The sequence below is a fragment of the Patiria miniata genome, unplaced genomic scaffold, assembly GCF_015706575.1.
Source record: "Patiria miniata isolate m_02_andy unplaced genomic scaffold, ASM1570657v1 HiC_scaffold_9, whole genome shotgun sequence".
NCBI classification, from domain to species: Eukaryota; Metazoa; Echinodermata; class Asteroidea; order Valvatida; family Asterinidae; genus Patiria; species Patiria miniata.
Genome location: NW_024037076.1, coordinates 18,848,031 through 18,863,399, shown reverse-complemented (window position 1 = coordinate 18,863,399; position 15,369 = coordinate 18,848,031). Strand labels below are relative to the sequence as shown.

Genomic DNA, 15,369 nt, shown 5'->3' with positions numbered 1-15,369 from the left:
CAATCCTGCAAAATCCCCCAACTGCCTCCATGTAAAAATTGCATACAGCTTCAATTCTGCAAAATCCTTGGAGGGCTGACCACTGCCTCAATCCTGCAAAATCCTCAAGCAATCACTGTCAATATGTTGAGGCAGAGCCAGTGACATCCTGGAGCAGTGCTTTTCAAGTATAATATAGACGTAAATTTATGCACGGCTGAGTAAAAACAACACAAGGTCTGGCCCAATAACTTGACACAGGGCATCCTCCAAAATCAGCCACACATTTTTTGCCATATAGCCTCAATCCTGCAAAATCTTCCATTTTGCAAAGATGATTTTGTAGGATTGGTAAGGTTAGGGTTCGTAAACGAAATCGTGATTCCATATAAAATGTACTGGTACTGCATAGTAGCTAGGCCATCTATTTTAATGGCTGACTCATAAAACTAAACCATGCACAATGACTTTCCCAGGGGTTGCCACTCACTTCCCAGTATTCCTCCACTAAGTCAATTACCGGTTACTGTACTTTCCCAATTTTTTTTTTGTGTGCAACATACTTTTCTCCAAAAAAGAAAGAAAGAAAAAAGGCAGGTGTGCTAGGCCGATTCACAATCGAGGACAATTTAACCCCGAGCAGCGTGTGGACACAGCGGAGTGAATCAGCTCCTGTTTGACTCCCTGAAGGAGCCGAACATTATACCGCGCCCAGGACGACTAATCAAACAAATTAACGGTTGCAACGGCAGACACTAAGAGAGCATACGCGCAGAGAAAGAAAAAAAAAAAAAAAAAAAAATTGTGATGGAGAGATTAAATTGGAATTAAAAGGATTCAGTCTTTTGCATAGTAAAGTGGATCAAAATGTTTGCGTATAATATTGACATGTCGAATTAGAATCCTAGTCGAAACTGTCAGTTCTATAAAGCCATTTTGGGTAATTGAGATCTTTTTTCGATTCTCATCATTATCAATGAAAGGTAGGGCAGTAGTCCTTGTTACAACACTTACATGATTTGTATTTGGTTGGGTACATGTATAGATTCGTTGCACTGCAGCCATCTTTGAGGTGTGCGCTTTTGTTCAACAGGGATATGCACGAGTTCCTCTTGTGCATTCATTGTTACTAAATTAACCCTAACCCCCTTGGCCCTTTTTGCCAGGAACCATCGTCAATCCTCCAAAATTTTACAAAATTTTGCAACAACCCCTAAATCCTTCAAAGTTGTCAGACAGTCCTGCTTCTAAATGCATTCATCGTCAATCCTTCAATATCCTCCTCATCTCAAAATTTTGCACTCATGTTCAAATGAAGGATAACCAACGCCTCAATCCTTTAAAATCATCAGACAGTCCTGCCTCAAAATGCATTCATCTTCAATCCTCCAAAATCATCCTCATCTTCAAAAACCATTCATCCTCAATCCTCCAAAATGCTCATGTGCTTAAAACACCATTCATCCTCAATCCTCCAAAATCATCGTTTTTCTCAATCACCATTCACCCTCAATCCTCAAGAATCCTCCGAAACCGCAGTGAGGATTATGGAGGATTGAGGTGGGTTAGGGTTAACGTAACAACACACCGCGACGATGGCTGCTGAATGCAATCGGTATGTGAAGTCAAAGTATTGACCGATAAAAATGGAAGGTTTACACTTACAGGGATGCATGCCGGGGCTGAGTTTAGTTAATTGGAAACAAGATCACAAGTGTGCGGTTGCCAAACAGTTGAGAGTAATTACTGTCGCACAGCCCAAGTATTAACCCTAACCCCTTGAGCACTTTTACTAGAAAGTATATTGAGTCCTCCAAAATCCACCAATTTTGTCATGCAAAACAATGTTGGTGTTCTGAGTCCATCAGAATCCACCAGTGAGTCCATCAGAATCCACCAGTGTAGTACATACTTCGTACACATCAAACATGTACTATAGCCAAGGAGTTAAACTGTTGAGATCCTGAATCCATCAAAGTCCCCCAACTGCTCAATATGGAGGTACATGTACATGTATCCTGAATCCATCAAAATCCTGCAGAACCGCTAGGCTTACTGTCCTGAATCCATCAAAATCCCCAAACTTTTTCAATATGGAGCTATCCTGAATCCGTCAAAGTCCTCCTAAGCAGGGGTGTGGATTCTGATGGATTCAGGCACGTTAGGGTTACTACAGGAATGGCAGCATTTTGAAGAATTCATTTCAAGTCATAAGTTTGCTGTGCGTATTTTTCGTGAGCTGTGTCCTCAGTGTCCATCTTTGCAAACTATTCATTCATACATGCAGGCATGAGATTTCTCAGACGTTTGTCTGAAATCAGACTTTTTGAATCTGAGACAAAGACATTGTCAATATAGAAAGTAATGCATCTTTAAGACCTTCTACCCAATTTTCAGACCCTTTCAGATGACAACATCATCTCGAGATACATGTATGTAATTGTAAGAATGTATTGGCAATTATTATCTAGACATCAGAGTTCCGTGGGGAACAAAGTCTAATATTTACCCATCCTGAATTCACTTACAACGCACAGGTGCATTTATATTCAACCAAACATTTTGACACTTGTGAAGTGAATCAGATTGAAAGAACAAAATAAATCACGGCACTATTCAAAGCCCATGCACAAAGTGGGGTATGACTTGCCAGCCCGTCTTGAATTAATGAAATCATTCATCACTAGCATTAGTGCGAGATCACAATTTGTCTCTCGAATAAAGCCATTTTGGGGAGTGAAATGAGAGTGGCAAATCAGAGAGTGTGACTCACCAATATTCCACCCCAGGGCTGTGGGGAGGGGAAGGGGGAGGGAGGGGAGAAAGACGTATAGAGGTCTTCATTTTTTGCAAAGATTTGCTCTTTTTTTTTGTCTGTGTCTTCCCAGTCCCATTCTGTTTAGCGGGGCAGATAGGGGAAATATTTGGGGGAGTTGTGCCTTTGATGATTCAAGCATGAAATTTGGCACACAGTCAGAGTTGTATGTATGTCTTAAGAAAGATATTTGGCTATAGGGCCATCACGGATTCATCCTTTGAAAAAAATATAGGCAAAACAACCAGCAATTTTCAAAATATTAAAAATGGCTGCCATTGCTTGTTATTCTTACCTATATATTTTCAAAGGACAACTCTGCGATGGCCCTTTAGCAAAATATCTTTCTCATGACATACACTGACTGTGTGCCAAATTCCATGCATGTATCATCAAAGGCACAATCCCATCACCTACCGGGTACCGGTATCTGCCATTCTACATGGTTAGTCTGAGCATGGGTCTGATGCCACTGTATCAATCAGGTACATGTATGATATTTGTCAAGATTTTTCCTGATTTCATTATTTTCAGGCTATTAAAAGAATTCCTTTTGAAATTTGGAATCTCTGAGGTTTTACCTATGAAAGTACTTACAGAACAAAAGAAATGGGTATTGTAAGGGGTGCCGTTAGGCAAATTCAAACATACCACAGATCCTACTTGCTCTTGGGGCTCTCAGCAATCCTCAGACCCTCTGCCGATTATTTTTGCCCAATCTCACCCCTGATAAATCACACCACAATGTTGTATGATATGTGCTTTAAATTTCTCCCAGTTGTATTTTCCCCTGTTTTTTTTCTCTTTTTTTCTTTGGCTTCAGGCCTTTCTCACAATATGGCCCACGGGTTTTGTCAAGGATTTGAGAATTCTATTTTTGTAAAAGCCTTTAAAATGGGTTTGGATTATGTGTGATTTCCTGTGGTATTCTGAAGGTCAAATGGCAAACGTTTCCTTTTAACTTTTGACCCACTGGAGTAACTTCAGATGAAACTTGTCAAGATGCATCAATTTCTTAAATCTTAATGATCAATAAAAATACATACCGGTAGTCTGTATTGATATAAAGGTAAAGTGCATAGCGTTTGCAATTATTGTTCATTGTGAAATGGCCCATGGTGTTTTATGGGGAACTTAATATCTGAACACATAAATTTACTTACATAATATTGGTACTGAGAACAAAGAGCAACAGTTATCATGTTAAGACCATTATCATGTTGCGGACATTGTATTTTTTCCATTCAAATCAACGTAACCAAAGCGAGGCTGGAAGGAAAAATAAGGAACCAGACTATTTTCCCTTCCAGCCTCGCTTTGGTTACATTGATGATGGGAAAAAATCAAATGGCTGCAACATGATAATGGTATATGAACGACTGGGTGAACATACATATGTACCATAGAGCTATATCAAACTACCAGAGCGCTAACTCCTCATTCTTGCGTGCGGACGCTTTGAAGCCGCTCTGGGCGCAGACATTTTGAATTTATGTGCGTGTTTGTAGAACACAATCAAAATAGATGGATTGAATTTTAAAAGTGTACTCTAAATGCAACGCGCAAGTAGAAGATACGCAAACAACTTATGCGCATCATGACGGTTCAAAAAACGTCGCGGTGAAAAAGCATCTGCAGCGGAGGGACGCGCACACATTGCGATGTTTGCGTACAGCAAAATGAAACGCTCATTTGCTGATCGTGCATTTCGGTTTTGTGCGTATCAGCTTCGATGACGCACCGATATGGAATACAAACGCAGATATGCAAATAGCTGTATAAAAGCCATACAAAATTTCGAGTTGTCCGTAGGTTTTTACACAAACATGGATGCGCCCATCAGGCATTACTTTGTACATTGAGTTAGCGCTCTAGTAATTTAATATAGCTCTATGATATGTACAGAACTTTAATTAATGTAGATGTCTGAAAAACATGAATTCCAGTAGTGTTAAAACACTGTTCTCATGTGAGGACTACCGGTACCAACAAATTATATCTTCTAAATTTTGTTGAAATGACTGACATTGTTGGAATGTCTGAACTATATGTAAAACAAAAAGGGGGAAAAAAAAGACTTGTCTATTTGGTTCAGTTTCAAGTGCATCTGAACTCTTCATTCATTCCGACAGTGTTGGGTGTCGGCAGTAATTTGTCGGGTAATTCATCGAGTAATTCAATGAGGATACATATTGGGTCAAGACGGCTGAGTCATTCCGCCATTGATCGCCAGAAACATAACCCGGTCCATTATAACAGACAAGTGCTCACCTCGCCAAAAAGAAAGTATCATTTGTCAAAATAAAAAGGCCCTACACAATGAGCGATGACAAAATGCATTAATAATCATTCTTTTTTCGGTAGGTGAATTATGCCCATTGCTTTTTGAGCAGCAGTCGTTGCAAATCGGGCCCTTGATCTAGTTGGACAGTTGAGTCATAATTTACACAGTACGGTACGTGATTGCTGGAGTTAGATTTGGATGGTTAGATTTGATTGTGCGGGGAACACATCTCAATTTTAACCCTAACTGCCCTGAATCCTTTAAAATCCTCTTTGCCAAAGTGGAGGAATTTGGAGGATTGAGGTTACATGGCAAAAGTGCATTACTGATTTCGTAGGATGCACTTTGTCAAGGTCTTGGGCCGGACCTTGTGTTGTTTTTGCTCAGCCATGCATACATATAGGCCTGTATTATGCTTGGAATCCTCCGCACTGCTCCAGGATGCCACTGGCCAAGCCTCAACATATTGACAGTCACTGCCGCAGGATTTTGCAGGATTCAGGCAGTGGTCACACCACCACGGACCATATTCAAGAAATAATGGGGGAATTTGCAGGATTGAGGCTATATTTTTCCATGAGGCCAATTGAAGGATTTTGCCGGATTGAGGCTACATCCTAGCAAAAAGGCCTAGGGAGTTGGGGTTAAAGTTGCTCTACCCGTGCTCTTCAACATTTTTCAATTTTTTCCTCTTCTAATAGCTATCCCTAACCCTGTTCAATCCAACAGAATCTAATATTTTTCATACCTGCTGGGTCCTGTTGGATTGAGCAGTAAATATTCCTGTTGAAATTTGTTTGATTCAGCAGGCAACTGAAAACAATCTGTTAGGCACTGGTAAATGATGCCAAGTTGGTCTCTGTTGGATCCAGCAGCAAAGAGAAAAACAAGGCACAGTTAGATTCTATTGGATTGAGCATGCCAGTCATTTAATATTTTCAGGTATGCAACAGCTTGGAAAGTTGGATACTGTGGGACTGAGTTGTATTGAGCAGAAAACTCACATTAGTCACCATCGGACTCTATTGGATTTGGCAGGGTAGTCCTGGGGAACTACTAGGGGGTTAGAGTTAGCAAATTTTCAGTTTTCTCCTGACAAATTTTGAATTTGTATGTTAAATTAATTAATTAAACAGAAAAAAGCCCTATTTTTTTCTATTATGTTGGACATTTTCAATCCTCTGAAACTACACTTATATTTTGGGTTGGTTTTGCGCCCATACGGTAGCACACAAAAGAGATGCCTGAATTATTGTTGGTTTTGCAAGCAATTCAAAATTTGTAAAAAAAATTTTTCCATAACTAAAACCTGGGCGGATGTTTTTCATTTCAATGTCTCTTTCAAAAGTGAATAACAATTGTATTGCTAAAAAAAAAATCAAAACATTTTTTTTGGGTGTGTATCTTATTGCATGGGCAGAACAACTTTTAAGGGATTTTTGGTTTCTTCATATTGGATTCCAGAGTGCGAGTTGCATCATTTGTGGAAAGTCATAAAAACAATACTTTGCTTTTCAGCATGGTTTGATTGAAAGCAGATTGTTAAAAAAACACATAAATTACTGCATTGATTACAGGAACTGTACAATTCATAATATTTTCAGAAACATCGCTAAACATATATACTGCATGTGAAACCATCATACAGACAGTACATGTACATTGCAACTACATGTAGAATGAAACCATTTAAAGCAGGTTCTATTTTTAATCAACTGTTGTTCGTACAATGTATATCAGTTTCCATTTCAACATGGGCAGGAAGATGTGTTTTTCCTTTTTTAACCGAAAATGGAAACAAAATACCGGTATCAAAGTTGTCCTTAGTTTCACTCTAGTTATAGAATGCATGTGGATTCATTTACAGTGTACATTGTATGTAGAACAAGTTTTAGAGTGTTTAAGTAAATGACAAACATTGTTAACCCTAACAATCCCCATCCAGTCAAACTCCAACACCAGGGTTTGTTGGAATCTGTTAGAGTGAGTACTGTACTATGATTATTGCTTTACATGGGGTTAGGCATATCACTAATAATCAGAGTCCAACAGTTTTTGTGTGCAGTTTACCATATGGTGTTGAATTCTGCAAGAGTGAGGAAGGTAGTTAAAGTAGTTACAACACTTGTAATATACCGGTAATGGTACACACACACACATTGTAATTTACTTGCCATTTTTGCTGTGTTTTATGTCATCTTTATTTTCTCAGAAAAAGGTGGATAGAAACATTTTGAAAGCCTGAAACCTTTTTGTCTGTCTGTTCTGTTCTGTTTATTCCGCCTGAACCTTAATCCCCAACAATCCCCATCCAGTCAAATCCTACACCAGGGTTTGTTGGAATCTGTTGGAGTGAGTACTGCACTGGTGAACTGATTATGCTTTACATGGGGTTAGGCATACCACCATAATCAGAGTCCAACAGTTTGGGTGTAGAGTTTACCATTATGGTGTTGGATTTTGCAGGAGTGAGAAAGGTTCCTAGTAAATCACTCAACGGGGTTAGGGTTGATAAGGCCCCCCAAAAATAGTTCTGCTTCCGGTTTCCCTACCTACCCTATTCTGACAGCCCCTACTCTAACTTTTTTATTGGAAAATGAGAAAAAAACACCCAAAACCATCAATTTCTACCTTTTACCCATGACTACACACAGACCCCTCCATATGATCGTACACAAAACAAATTGGCAAAAAAAAAGTCCCTACCTACTGTACCTACCCTATTTTCAAATGCCATGTGATTATTTCCTTAGAATTGACGTTGTTCTATTGTTTTTGCATCAGTTTTACATTGTGATGGTCTTTGTGCTTTTACTTACATGTATTAATTTAACAGTTTTTCCCAGCATGAAATTTATTGTGCCTGTGTAAAATCGCAGTTTTGACATTTTTAAATTGTGAAGCATGTTGCATAGTGTGTTTATGTCATGGTGTACTTTTTGTTTTGTTTTTCCTGTTTTGCTGCTCGGTGTTTTGCTGCTCGGTGTTTGTGTGCGTGTGTGTAGAGTCCAACCTCCAGAATGGCGAGACGGACCCAGACAGGGGGCCACGCCGCAACAAACCCCCCACCCCGCCCCCAAAGCCTAAAAATAGAACGCCGCGGAATTCCTTGCATGCTGCCTCTCCTACCGCACCAACCGCCCCAACAGGTAATGTATAGTTACATAATGAAAGTGTGTGTTGCATGTTCCTAATTGCTTGTTTTGTAAATAGTAATCAGCCTTTCCATATTCACGTTTTCAGTCTGGTTTGTGTCCGTTACGTAGTAATTACGCAAGGCCTACAGTTTTCTAAACTACAGAGCGAGTCAAAAAGTGGAACCCAAACCCCCAAAACTATTTTTCATATTTAAAAAAATATGTAGCACCAAAAATAATAATGACTGGAAAGCCAATTTCATCAGCTGTATGCACTTTTAGATGAAAAATTACCGTAATTGCTTAATCCGTTCAAGGAATATCACCATTTAAACACAATGACCCTAAAACCTGTCTCGTCCAAAAATGCGATTTCAAAGAATCGTTGTCACAATTGTCTTTTATAAATCACATTGTTTGCCTAACCAGGGTTGTTAATAAAGATAATGCGTACTACAGTTGTTGAAACAAGTATTCTGTGTTGTTTTCTTTGTTGTTCCTAACAGTCAAAACACACAATGAAGTGTTTGTTTTTTTGACAAGACAGGTTTTAGGGTCATTTTGTTTAAATGGTGATATTCTTTGAACGGATTGAGCAATTTCAGTAATTTTTCATGGAAAAGTAGCTTATGAAATTGGCTTTCCAGTCATTATTATTTTTGGTGCTACATATTTTTTAAAATATGAAATATATTTTGGGGGGTTTTGGTTACACTTTCTTTGACTCACCCTGTACGTTACAGCGATGGAACGGATACAAAACTGAGTGGTGATGCACATGGAAAGGTGGCTGTAGATGTTTGAAATATTTTTCATCTTAAAATAAAAAGTCCTTCCGCATGTTTTTGTATACACTAAAAGAGAATTATACAAATTAAAAAAAAAAAAAAATACTTTGTCGAAACTGCCTCCTACTATAGAGTCTGATGGCAGTTAAATGAGCTTGATAATTACCAGTTTTAATAAAAGGCTCTCTGTTGTTGTTCTTTGGATTCCATTTGATTCGGCAGGCTCTTAAAAATTATTCCATTTTCTCAAATCCATTGGGATCATAAGATTCTCATGTTAGAATTGTATTCCCTAGTGTCTCTTTTTATTTTTCTTAAGAATGTCCATTGTCAAATTTATACATCGGAAGCAAAAAATTAATAAATATATGGGCTGTGTGCACAAGTAAGATTACTGCCAAGGCTATCCATAACTAACCTCATGTCAATATTTTTACACGAAAACCCAATTAAGATCCCCCGGAACAGGCATGCGACAATAGCGGTTTTATTGCGGCTCTGCTATTTGTGTATAATGTTTTTTCCTCTACACTCGGGCATTATAGTTTCCCGTTCAATATTTCCTGTCAAAACACAATCACGCTGGCGGATTTGTTTATTTTACAATACTGCCCCCGTGTCAAATTATGTAGAGGGAAGGGCATGCCGCAGGCTTTATTTATCTATAGGCTGCCCCTGTCACATGACCTCAAAGGAACAGCGTCGTCTCTTAATCACGCTGGGGGCTTTGAAAAAGAATTTCACTTGAATCGTAGAATTTACCTGTTTTGTGTTCTGGGGATCTCTCGCACATGATGAAGGAAAAGTACGGTCTATAATTCTTTTTCAATAATATGTCACAGTGCAGTATGAACGTACGTCATAACTCAATCCATAGGTACACAAAAGAGTGTTCGGTGATGCGGTTGTTCATTATATCAATTTTTTCACTTTGCGCGGTATAATTGTACATGTACATGTACATGGGTAAATAAAAGATGGGAGACAAAGTGGATATATTAACAATAGCTGAATGATTTGTGTACGTGTACATTGTGGGCGCTACTGTATCGCACATGTTTTAACCCTTAAAATGCCAAACCAAACAAAACCCAACAATCACCTTTTTTTCTGTTGGATCTTACTAACACTCCTGCTATCTGAACAGTCACAGGCAGTCAAAAAATCAATCCCCTTCCCCTTCCATGCCTTTTACACAGGCTAGAATACATGTATTTTAAACAAGCACTGTGACTAGTCAAATTCTGTCAACAGACAAAAGCAGACAAGTGGTAGGCACAGCTAGCTTATCAATCACCTGCAGTCAAAGCATAGCTGTATCAAGTTACATAAAACAGTCACAGCCAGTCAATCCTGCTTTATGTAGGCTGGGAGCTCTTAACTGTTGAAAACAGTGATTTTGACTGAAGGACAACTTGGCACAGAATGTACATGTATGTTTGCATAGGAGGGTTAATCTTAGAAGTTGAAAGACTGTTAGTTTTGGCTGTTGTATTTTGTGGGATTTTTTTTCAGCATGCTTCACACTTCACAACTTTCGGCTGTTGTCACAGACTGACGATGTAGAAAGGTTTCACAAAGGGGAAACTACCTGAAGTTTTGATATTTGTCGTTAAAAAAAGTCATTCATGCAGTAACATTTCAGTCGTTGTGTTGGCTACCGGTACATTTTTCGCCAGCTAGATTTTAACTTGTTGGAAACACCGAGAAGACTTACATTGTACAATATACATACATGTATGTATGTGGTCTGAAAAACATCATAGCGTTGCTGCCAGTTACCTCTGTATGGCACCTGTGAATTTCCACTTGTGGTTGGTTTGGTTGTTTACGGAGAGATATGAGTTTTGGAGGAGTAGCTTGACAGAAGCTGATCCCATGAACCGCGTGAAGTGTAGACCCGGACGATTTGTTATTGCTCCAGTGCAAGGGGGCAGAGTTGGCCCAACTGCTGGCAAAGGGTGCAGCGGTTTAAATCTCTTGCCTCTTACAGGTGTTTGTGCTTGGTTCAACTTACGGACATGTAAATGTAGGCCCAACTTCTGGGAGACTTTCAATGTTTTTAGCATTGGTTTGGACATGGAGGCTACACATTCCCCCATCTGGCTCCACTTTCTAAATCTTTCCATCATTTGACCAATGCCCTAACTCCCCCTCTTCCATGCATGGTTAAAATTTGTTTGTCTTGGCAGTTTAACCATACATGTCCACGTAAATCTAGCGAAAACGTCCCCACCTCACTACCCCCTTGGACCAATTTCCTTATTTCTATTCCATATTTTCCAGATTTTCTTGTAATAACTGTAACTTGAGATATTTAAATCCTTTTTGTTCCCGTTTTTTGCTTTTTCTGATTTCTTTATTTGTATGGCGTCCCAGATCTCTATTCCAACTTGCATGCCTGATTTCTCCGAGTGCAAAATGCAATGTTTGCTTTCCTTTTATTTCACCAATCACCTTTGTCTCCCATCCCTGGCTGCAGCCCCCGAAGTGAACGGCAACACACTGCCCAATTTCCCAGATATCGAGCCCCCACCCGCCCTCCCTAAGCCCGCCCCAGCACCGCAAGGGGCGACGGAAAGACCCCTCGAAAAGCCCGCGGATGTAACCAAAGCCGTCAATGTTGCACCGGAAAGCCAGTCAGAACAGCAGCTGAAAGGTACAACGGTTGACTAATACCAGTGTGCGGTTTTAGTACTAACATTAGAAATAGATTTGGAGCATGGTTGTGTGTACTTTCAGCTGGCGGTGAAAGGTGCCAACAATTGCTAAGCCCATGAAATCAGCATTAGGCAGATTTGCTGCAGTGATCTCTCGTGTGATGGAATAATCAGAGTTTTCTCACAATGGGCTGCATGCACAAGTACCCCCTCAACGGTATGAAAGGGAGAGTTGGGAGAGACCACTGAGACATGTGTGGACGCAATACAGTCGGTGCCTGACGCTCACGCGAAGATGCCATGGCTTTGTGCACATTCAGAATATATGTGAAATCAGTTGTGCGTACTTCGCGCTGTACGCGCATGAACCAGTTTTGGAGGCGGTGGGGTCCCATCTTCTGCGCTCTCAAAAGTGGTAAAAAACACCCTCTCTTGTTTGCGCATGGAGCCCATAAGATCTCAGGATGCTATGGTGGTCCTCAAGGGACATTACAGTTTTCCAATTTTTTTCACTTGAAAATTTTTTTTTTTCTTCAAAGCAAAAAATAATAATATAATAATAAATAACATAAAAATTGAAAATAACGAAAATGTTAAAATCACACTGCACAACATTTGGAAAAATACATGACAGCGCAAATAAAAGCTCACAACAATATTAAAGATGCATGTTCTATTCTCGAGACTTTTCATCTCGAAGAATAGGTTCCTTTTCTAAATTGCTATTTTTTTCTAGCAATATTAAAGTTATTCACTTTTGAATGAGACATCTGAACAAACATCGGCCCATGTTTCGTTATTGAATTATTACTTTACAAGTTCGAATTATTAGGTGCCAGACAATAACGACTTTCTTGCAGGGTAGGCTGGTTTCTGCCCCACAATCAGTATCAATAGTGTACAGACCGGGAGCCAGTCTGCTCGCAAAGTGTGTGCCCAAAAACCAAAAACCTTTTTTTTTCAGAGGGTTGTTGAAGAAACAGGTAATGCGACTTTTGTAGAATAAATGAAATTATGGTGACAATGGACTATTTGTGACACTGTTTCAGCAGTTATTGCTGTTGGTGCAATTGTGGAAATTGCTGCTGCAGCCATTTGACGATTAAAAAACGTGCAACCAAAACTGTACAGGGTGACCCCAAAAAAATGCAACTCTGAAACATTTGCATTTTTTTTGAAAACATGATCTGTGAATCTTTATGTTTTTAGATATATCAGAATAAAGCTGAGAGTTTTTTTCTTTCCAACACTGAACAAATCACAAAAACAGCACATTGGGTTGCTGAGAACATGCCAATTACATGTACATGTATGTAAAAGAAGTAATTTTTCATTCTCTGCAATGGTGCTTCAAACAGTAAAACATGTTACTAGTGTAAGCCCACTACGCAATTGTCTTTCATTTGTGCAATTTCTTCAATATTTTTCAATATTTTGACATATTTTATGATGCTGAAAAGGTTTAAAATTGGACCAAAAAGTATAAGATGCCTGTTCAGGTGCAAAATAAAAGGTATTTCCATCAAATTCATTTGTACTCTTGTCATATTATGTGCCGTGTTGTTTGTAAGGATTAGGACACAATGCATTTCATGCACAAATAGGTACAGTGTGGTAAAGTGTGTTTGAAAGAAAAAACTCTCAGCTTTAACTGTGGTAATGCCATTGGAATGGATCAAAAATGAGTCGTGTTACATAATTGGCATTTTCTCAGCAACCCAATGTGCTGTTTTCATGATTTTTTTTTCAGTAGCCTATTTGAAAGAAAAAAAACTCCCAGCTTTAATCTGATATCCGAAACATAAGCAATTCACAGATCACGTTTTTGAAATAAGGCAAATGTTTCAGGTTGCATTTTTTTTTAGGTCGCCCTGTGTAGTCTTTAATTCCACCCTGCCTTTCTTTTAGTGCAGTTAATAGTGATTGATTATGATTAATTAGAACTGCCAGTGATATACCGTAGCTGAAGCTGCACCACTCATATGCGCAACATGTAATGTACATTGTACATGTCTTCCCTAGCAAAGTACATACTGTATCTCTGTGTGTATAGCATCAATAACAGCTCACACTCACAGTTCATTGTACTATACATTATTCCGGTTTGCACAATGCCCACATGTACATTAACCACACAAACACACCGATACATCAAAATCAGGCACTGTATCTCATAAATTCTAACTCAGTGCATTCGCGCATGCCGACTCCGTTGAAACGTATCCCCATAAAAAAACACACACACATGCCCATATTGGGAATGGCGTGATCAGTCAGCACTGATTATCATCAATAACCTGTGGATAATTCTCCGATTGCGTCTCTTAGTCACCTTTCCCATAGCTCGTCTTGATTACCAGACGAGTGCCCCGGCCAAATATGCCGTCTCCTTTGACAAAAATCTCCTGGCTGCTGATTTAATTTTTCCACCACATCTCAAGTTTTTTCCTTTCATTCCTGTCTTTGGTATTTTTTTTTCGCAAGCCCTAATATTATTAGATTCACCCAGTTTAGATATTCTCCAGAGAACAAAAGGTTGGAAAGCCCTGAGGTGCTTCATACCAACGCTGTGAATGACTCATGCAGGGTGATCTGACTTTGGGGAAAGCTAATACCCTTTTTTGTGGTCTTTTCAACCATTTTTTTTTTCTTTTCGGGCCCAAAATATTCTGGTTTTGAACGTGGGGATGTCGGTCCATTACATGTGCTTAAAAGTAGAGTATATCATTTGTCATTTGTGCATTTTTTTCCTTTGAAGCAACAAAAGTGCTCAAAATGTAATAAAGAAGGGTGCTTAAAGGTATAGTCCATCATTTGTAATTTGTGCAATTTGTTCGTTTGAAGCAACAAAAGTGCTCAAAATCTAAAGAAGGGTGCTTAACAACTAACCTGATAAAGTTTCAGCTCAGCTTCAGCTGTATATTTTGAGAAAATCAACATTCTAGGATCTCGATCTCAAATCAAAAAGTTGCTGAATCATGTTTTTAATTGGGCCTGAATTCAGTGTCCGAGACACGTTCTCACTGAGCCGATTGCAGCTACGCGATGTCGCGCACCGATCCGACGAATTGTAGCAACTGCGCGCGTGTGTGCGTCGTGTCAACACTTGCGCGCGCCTCGCCGAATAAAAATACGAACTACTATCGGAAATTTCCAACGGTGCTTCTTAAGACGCACCGTTGGAAAGGCCTTCTTTCGTTGATTTCTTCAAAATGACAGCTTGCCAGAAAGAATAATTTCACAGGGAGATTAGTCCCCTTACTATCTTTCAACCAAGTATGTTTTTTTCACAATAATTACGCCAGTTACTTTTGGGATAGCTGCAAATGATGGACTCTGGCTTTAACAACTAACCTGATGAAGTTTTAGCTCAGTGAATGCTGTATATTCCGAGAAAATAATATTCTAGGATCTCGATTTCCATTCAAAAGTTGCCGAGTCATATTTTGAATTGCGCCCGAAAATCAGCGTCAGGGACATGTTCTCATTCAGCCAATTGCAGCTACGCGATGTCACGCACTGAACCGACGAATTATAGCAACCGCTGGCAGCGGCAACCCTGGATATGTTGCTGATCCTGGACCGCATGTTTCTTGAAAATGACAAGCATTTTTGCTTAGAAAATCTACAAATTACAGCCTGTCTCAAAAAAAATGGTACAATCAGAAAAAAAATTGGTTAAATATGAAATTTCAAAATAAATCAT

At 39.2% G+C, this 15,369-nt stretch overlaps 1 protein-coding gene across 1 annotated transcript in view; it reads left to right on the top strand.

The window, feature by feature from the left end:
* LOC119720028 (protein TANC1-like) overlaps positions 1–15,369 on the top strand; it is an 87,480-nt gene that overhangs the window by 31,318 nt on the left and 40,793 nt on the right. Inside the window, exon 3 of the mRNA XM_038189531.1 lies at positions 8,084–8,227. Within this exon, the coding sequence (XP_038045459.1) occupies positions 8,084–8,227 (144 nt within the window). The remainder of the gene's footprint in view (positions 1–8,083; positions 8,228–15,369) is intronic.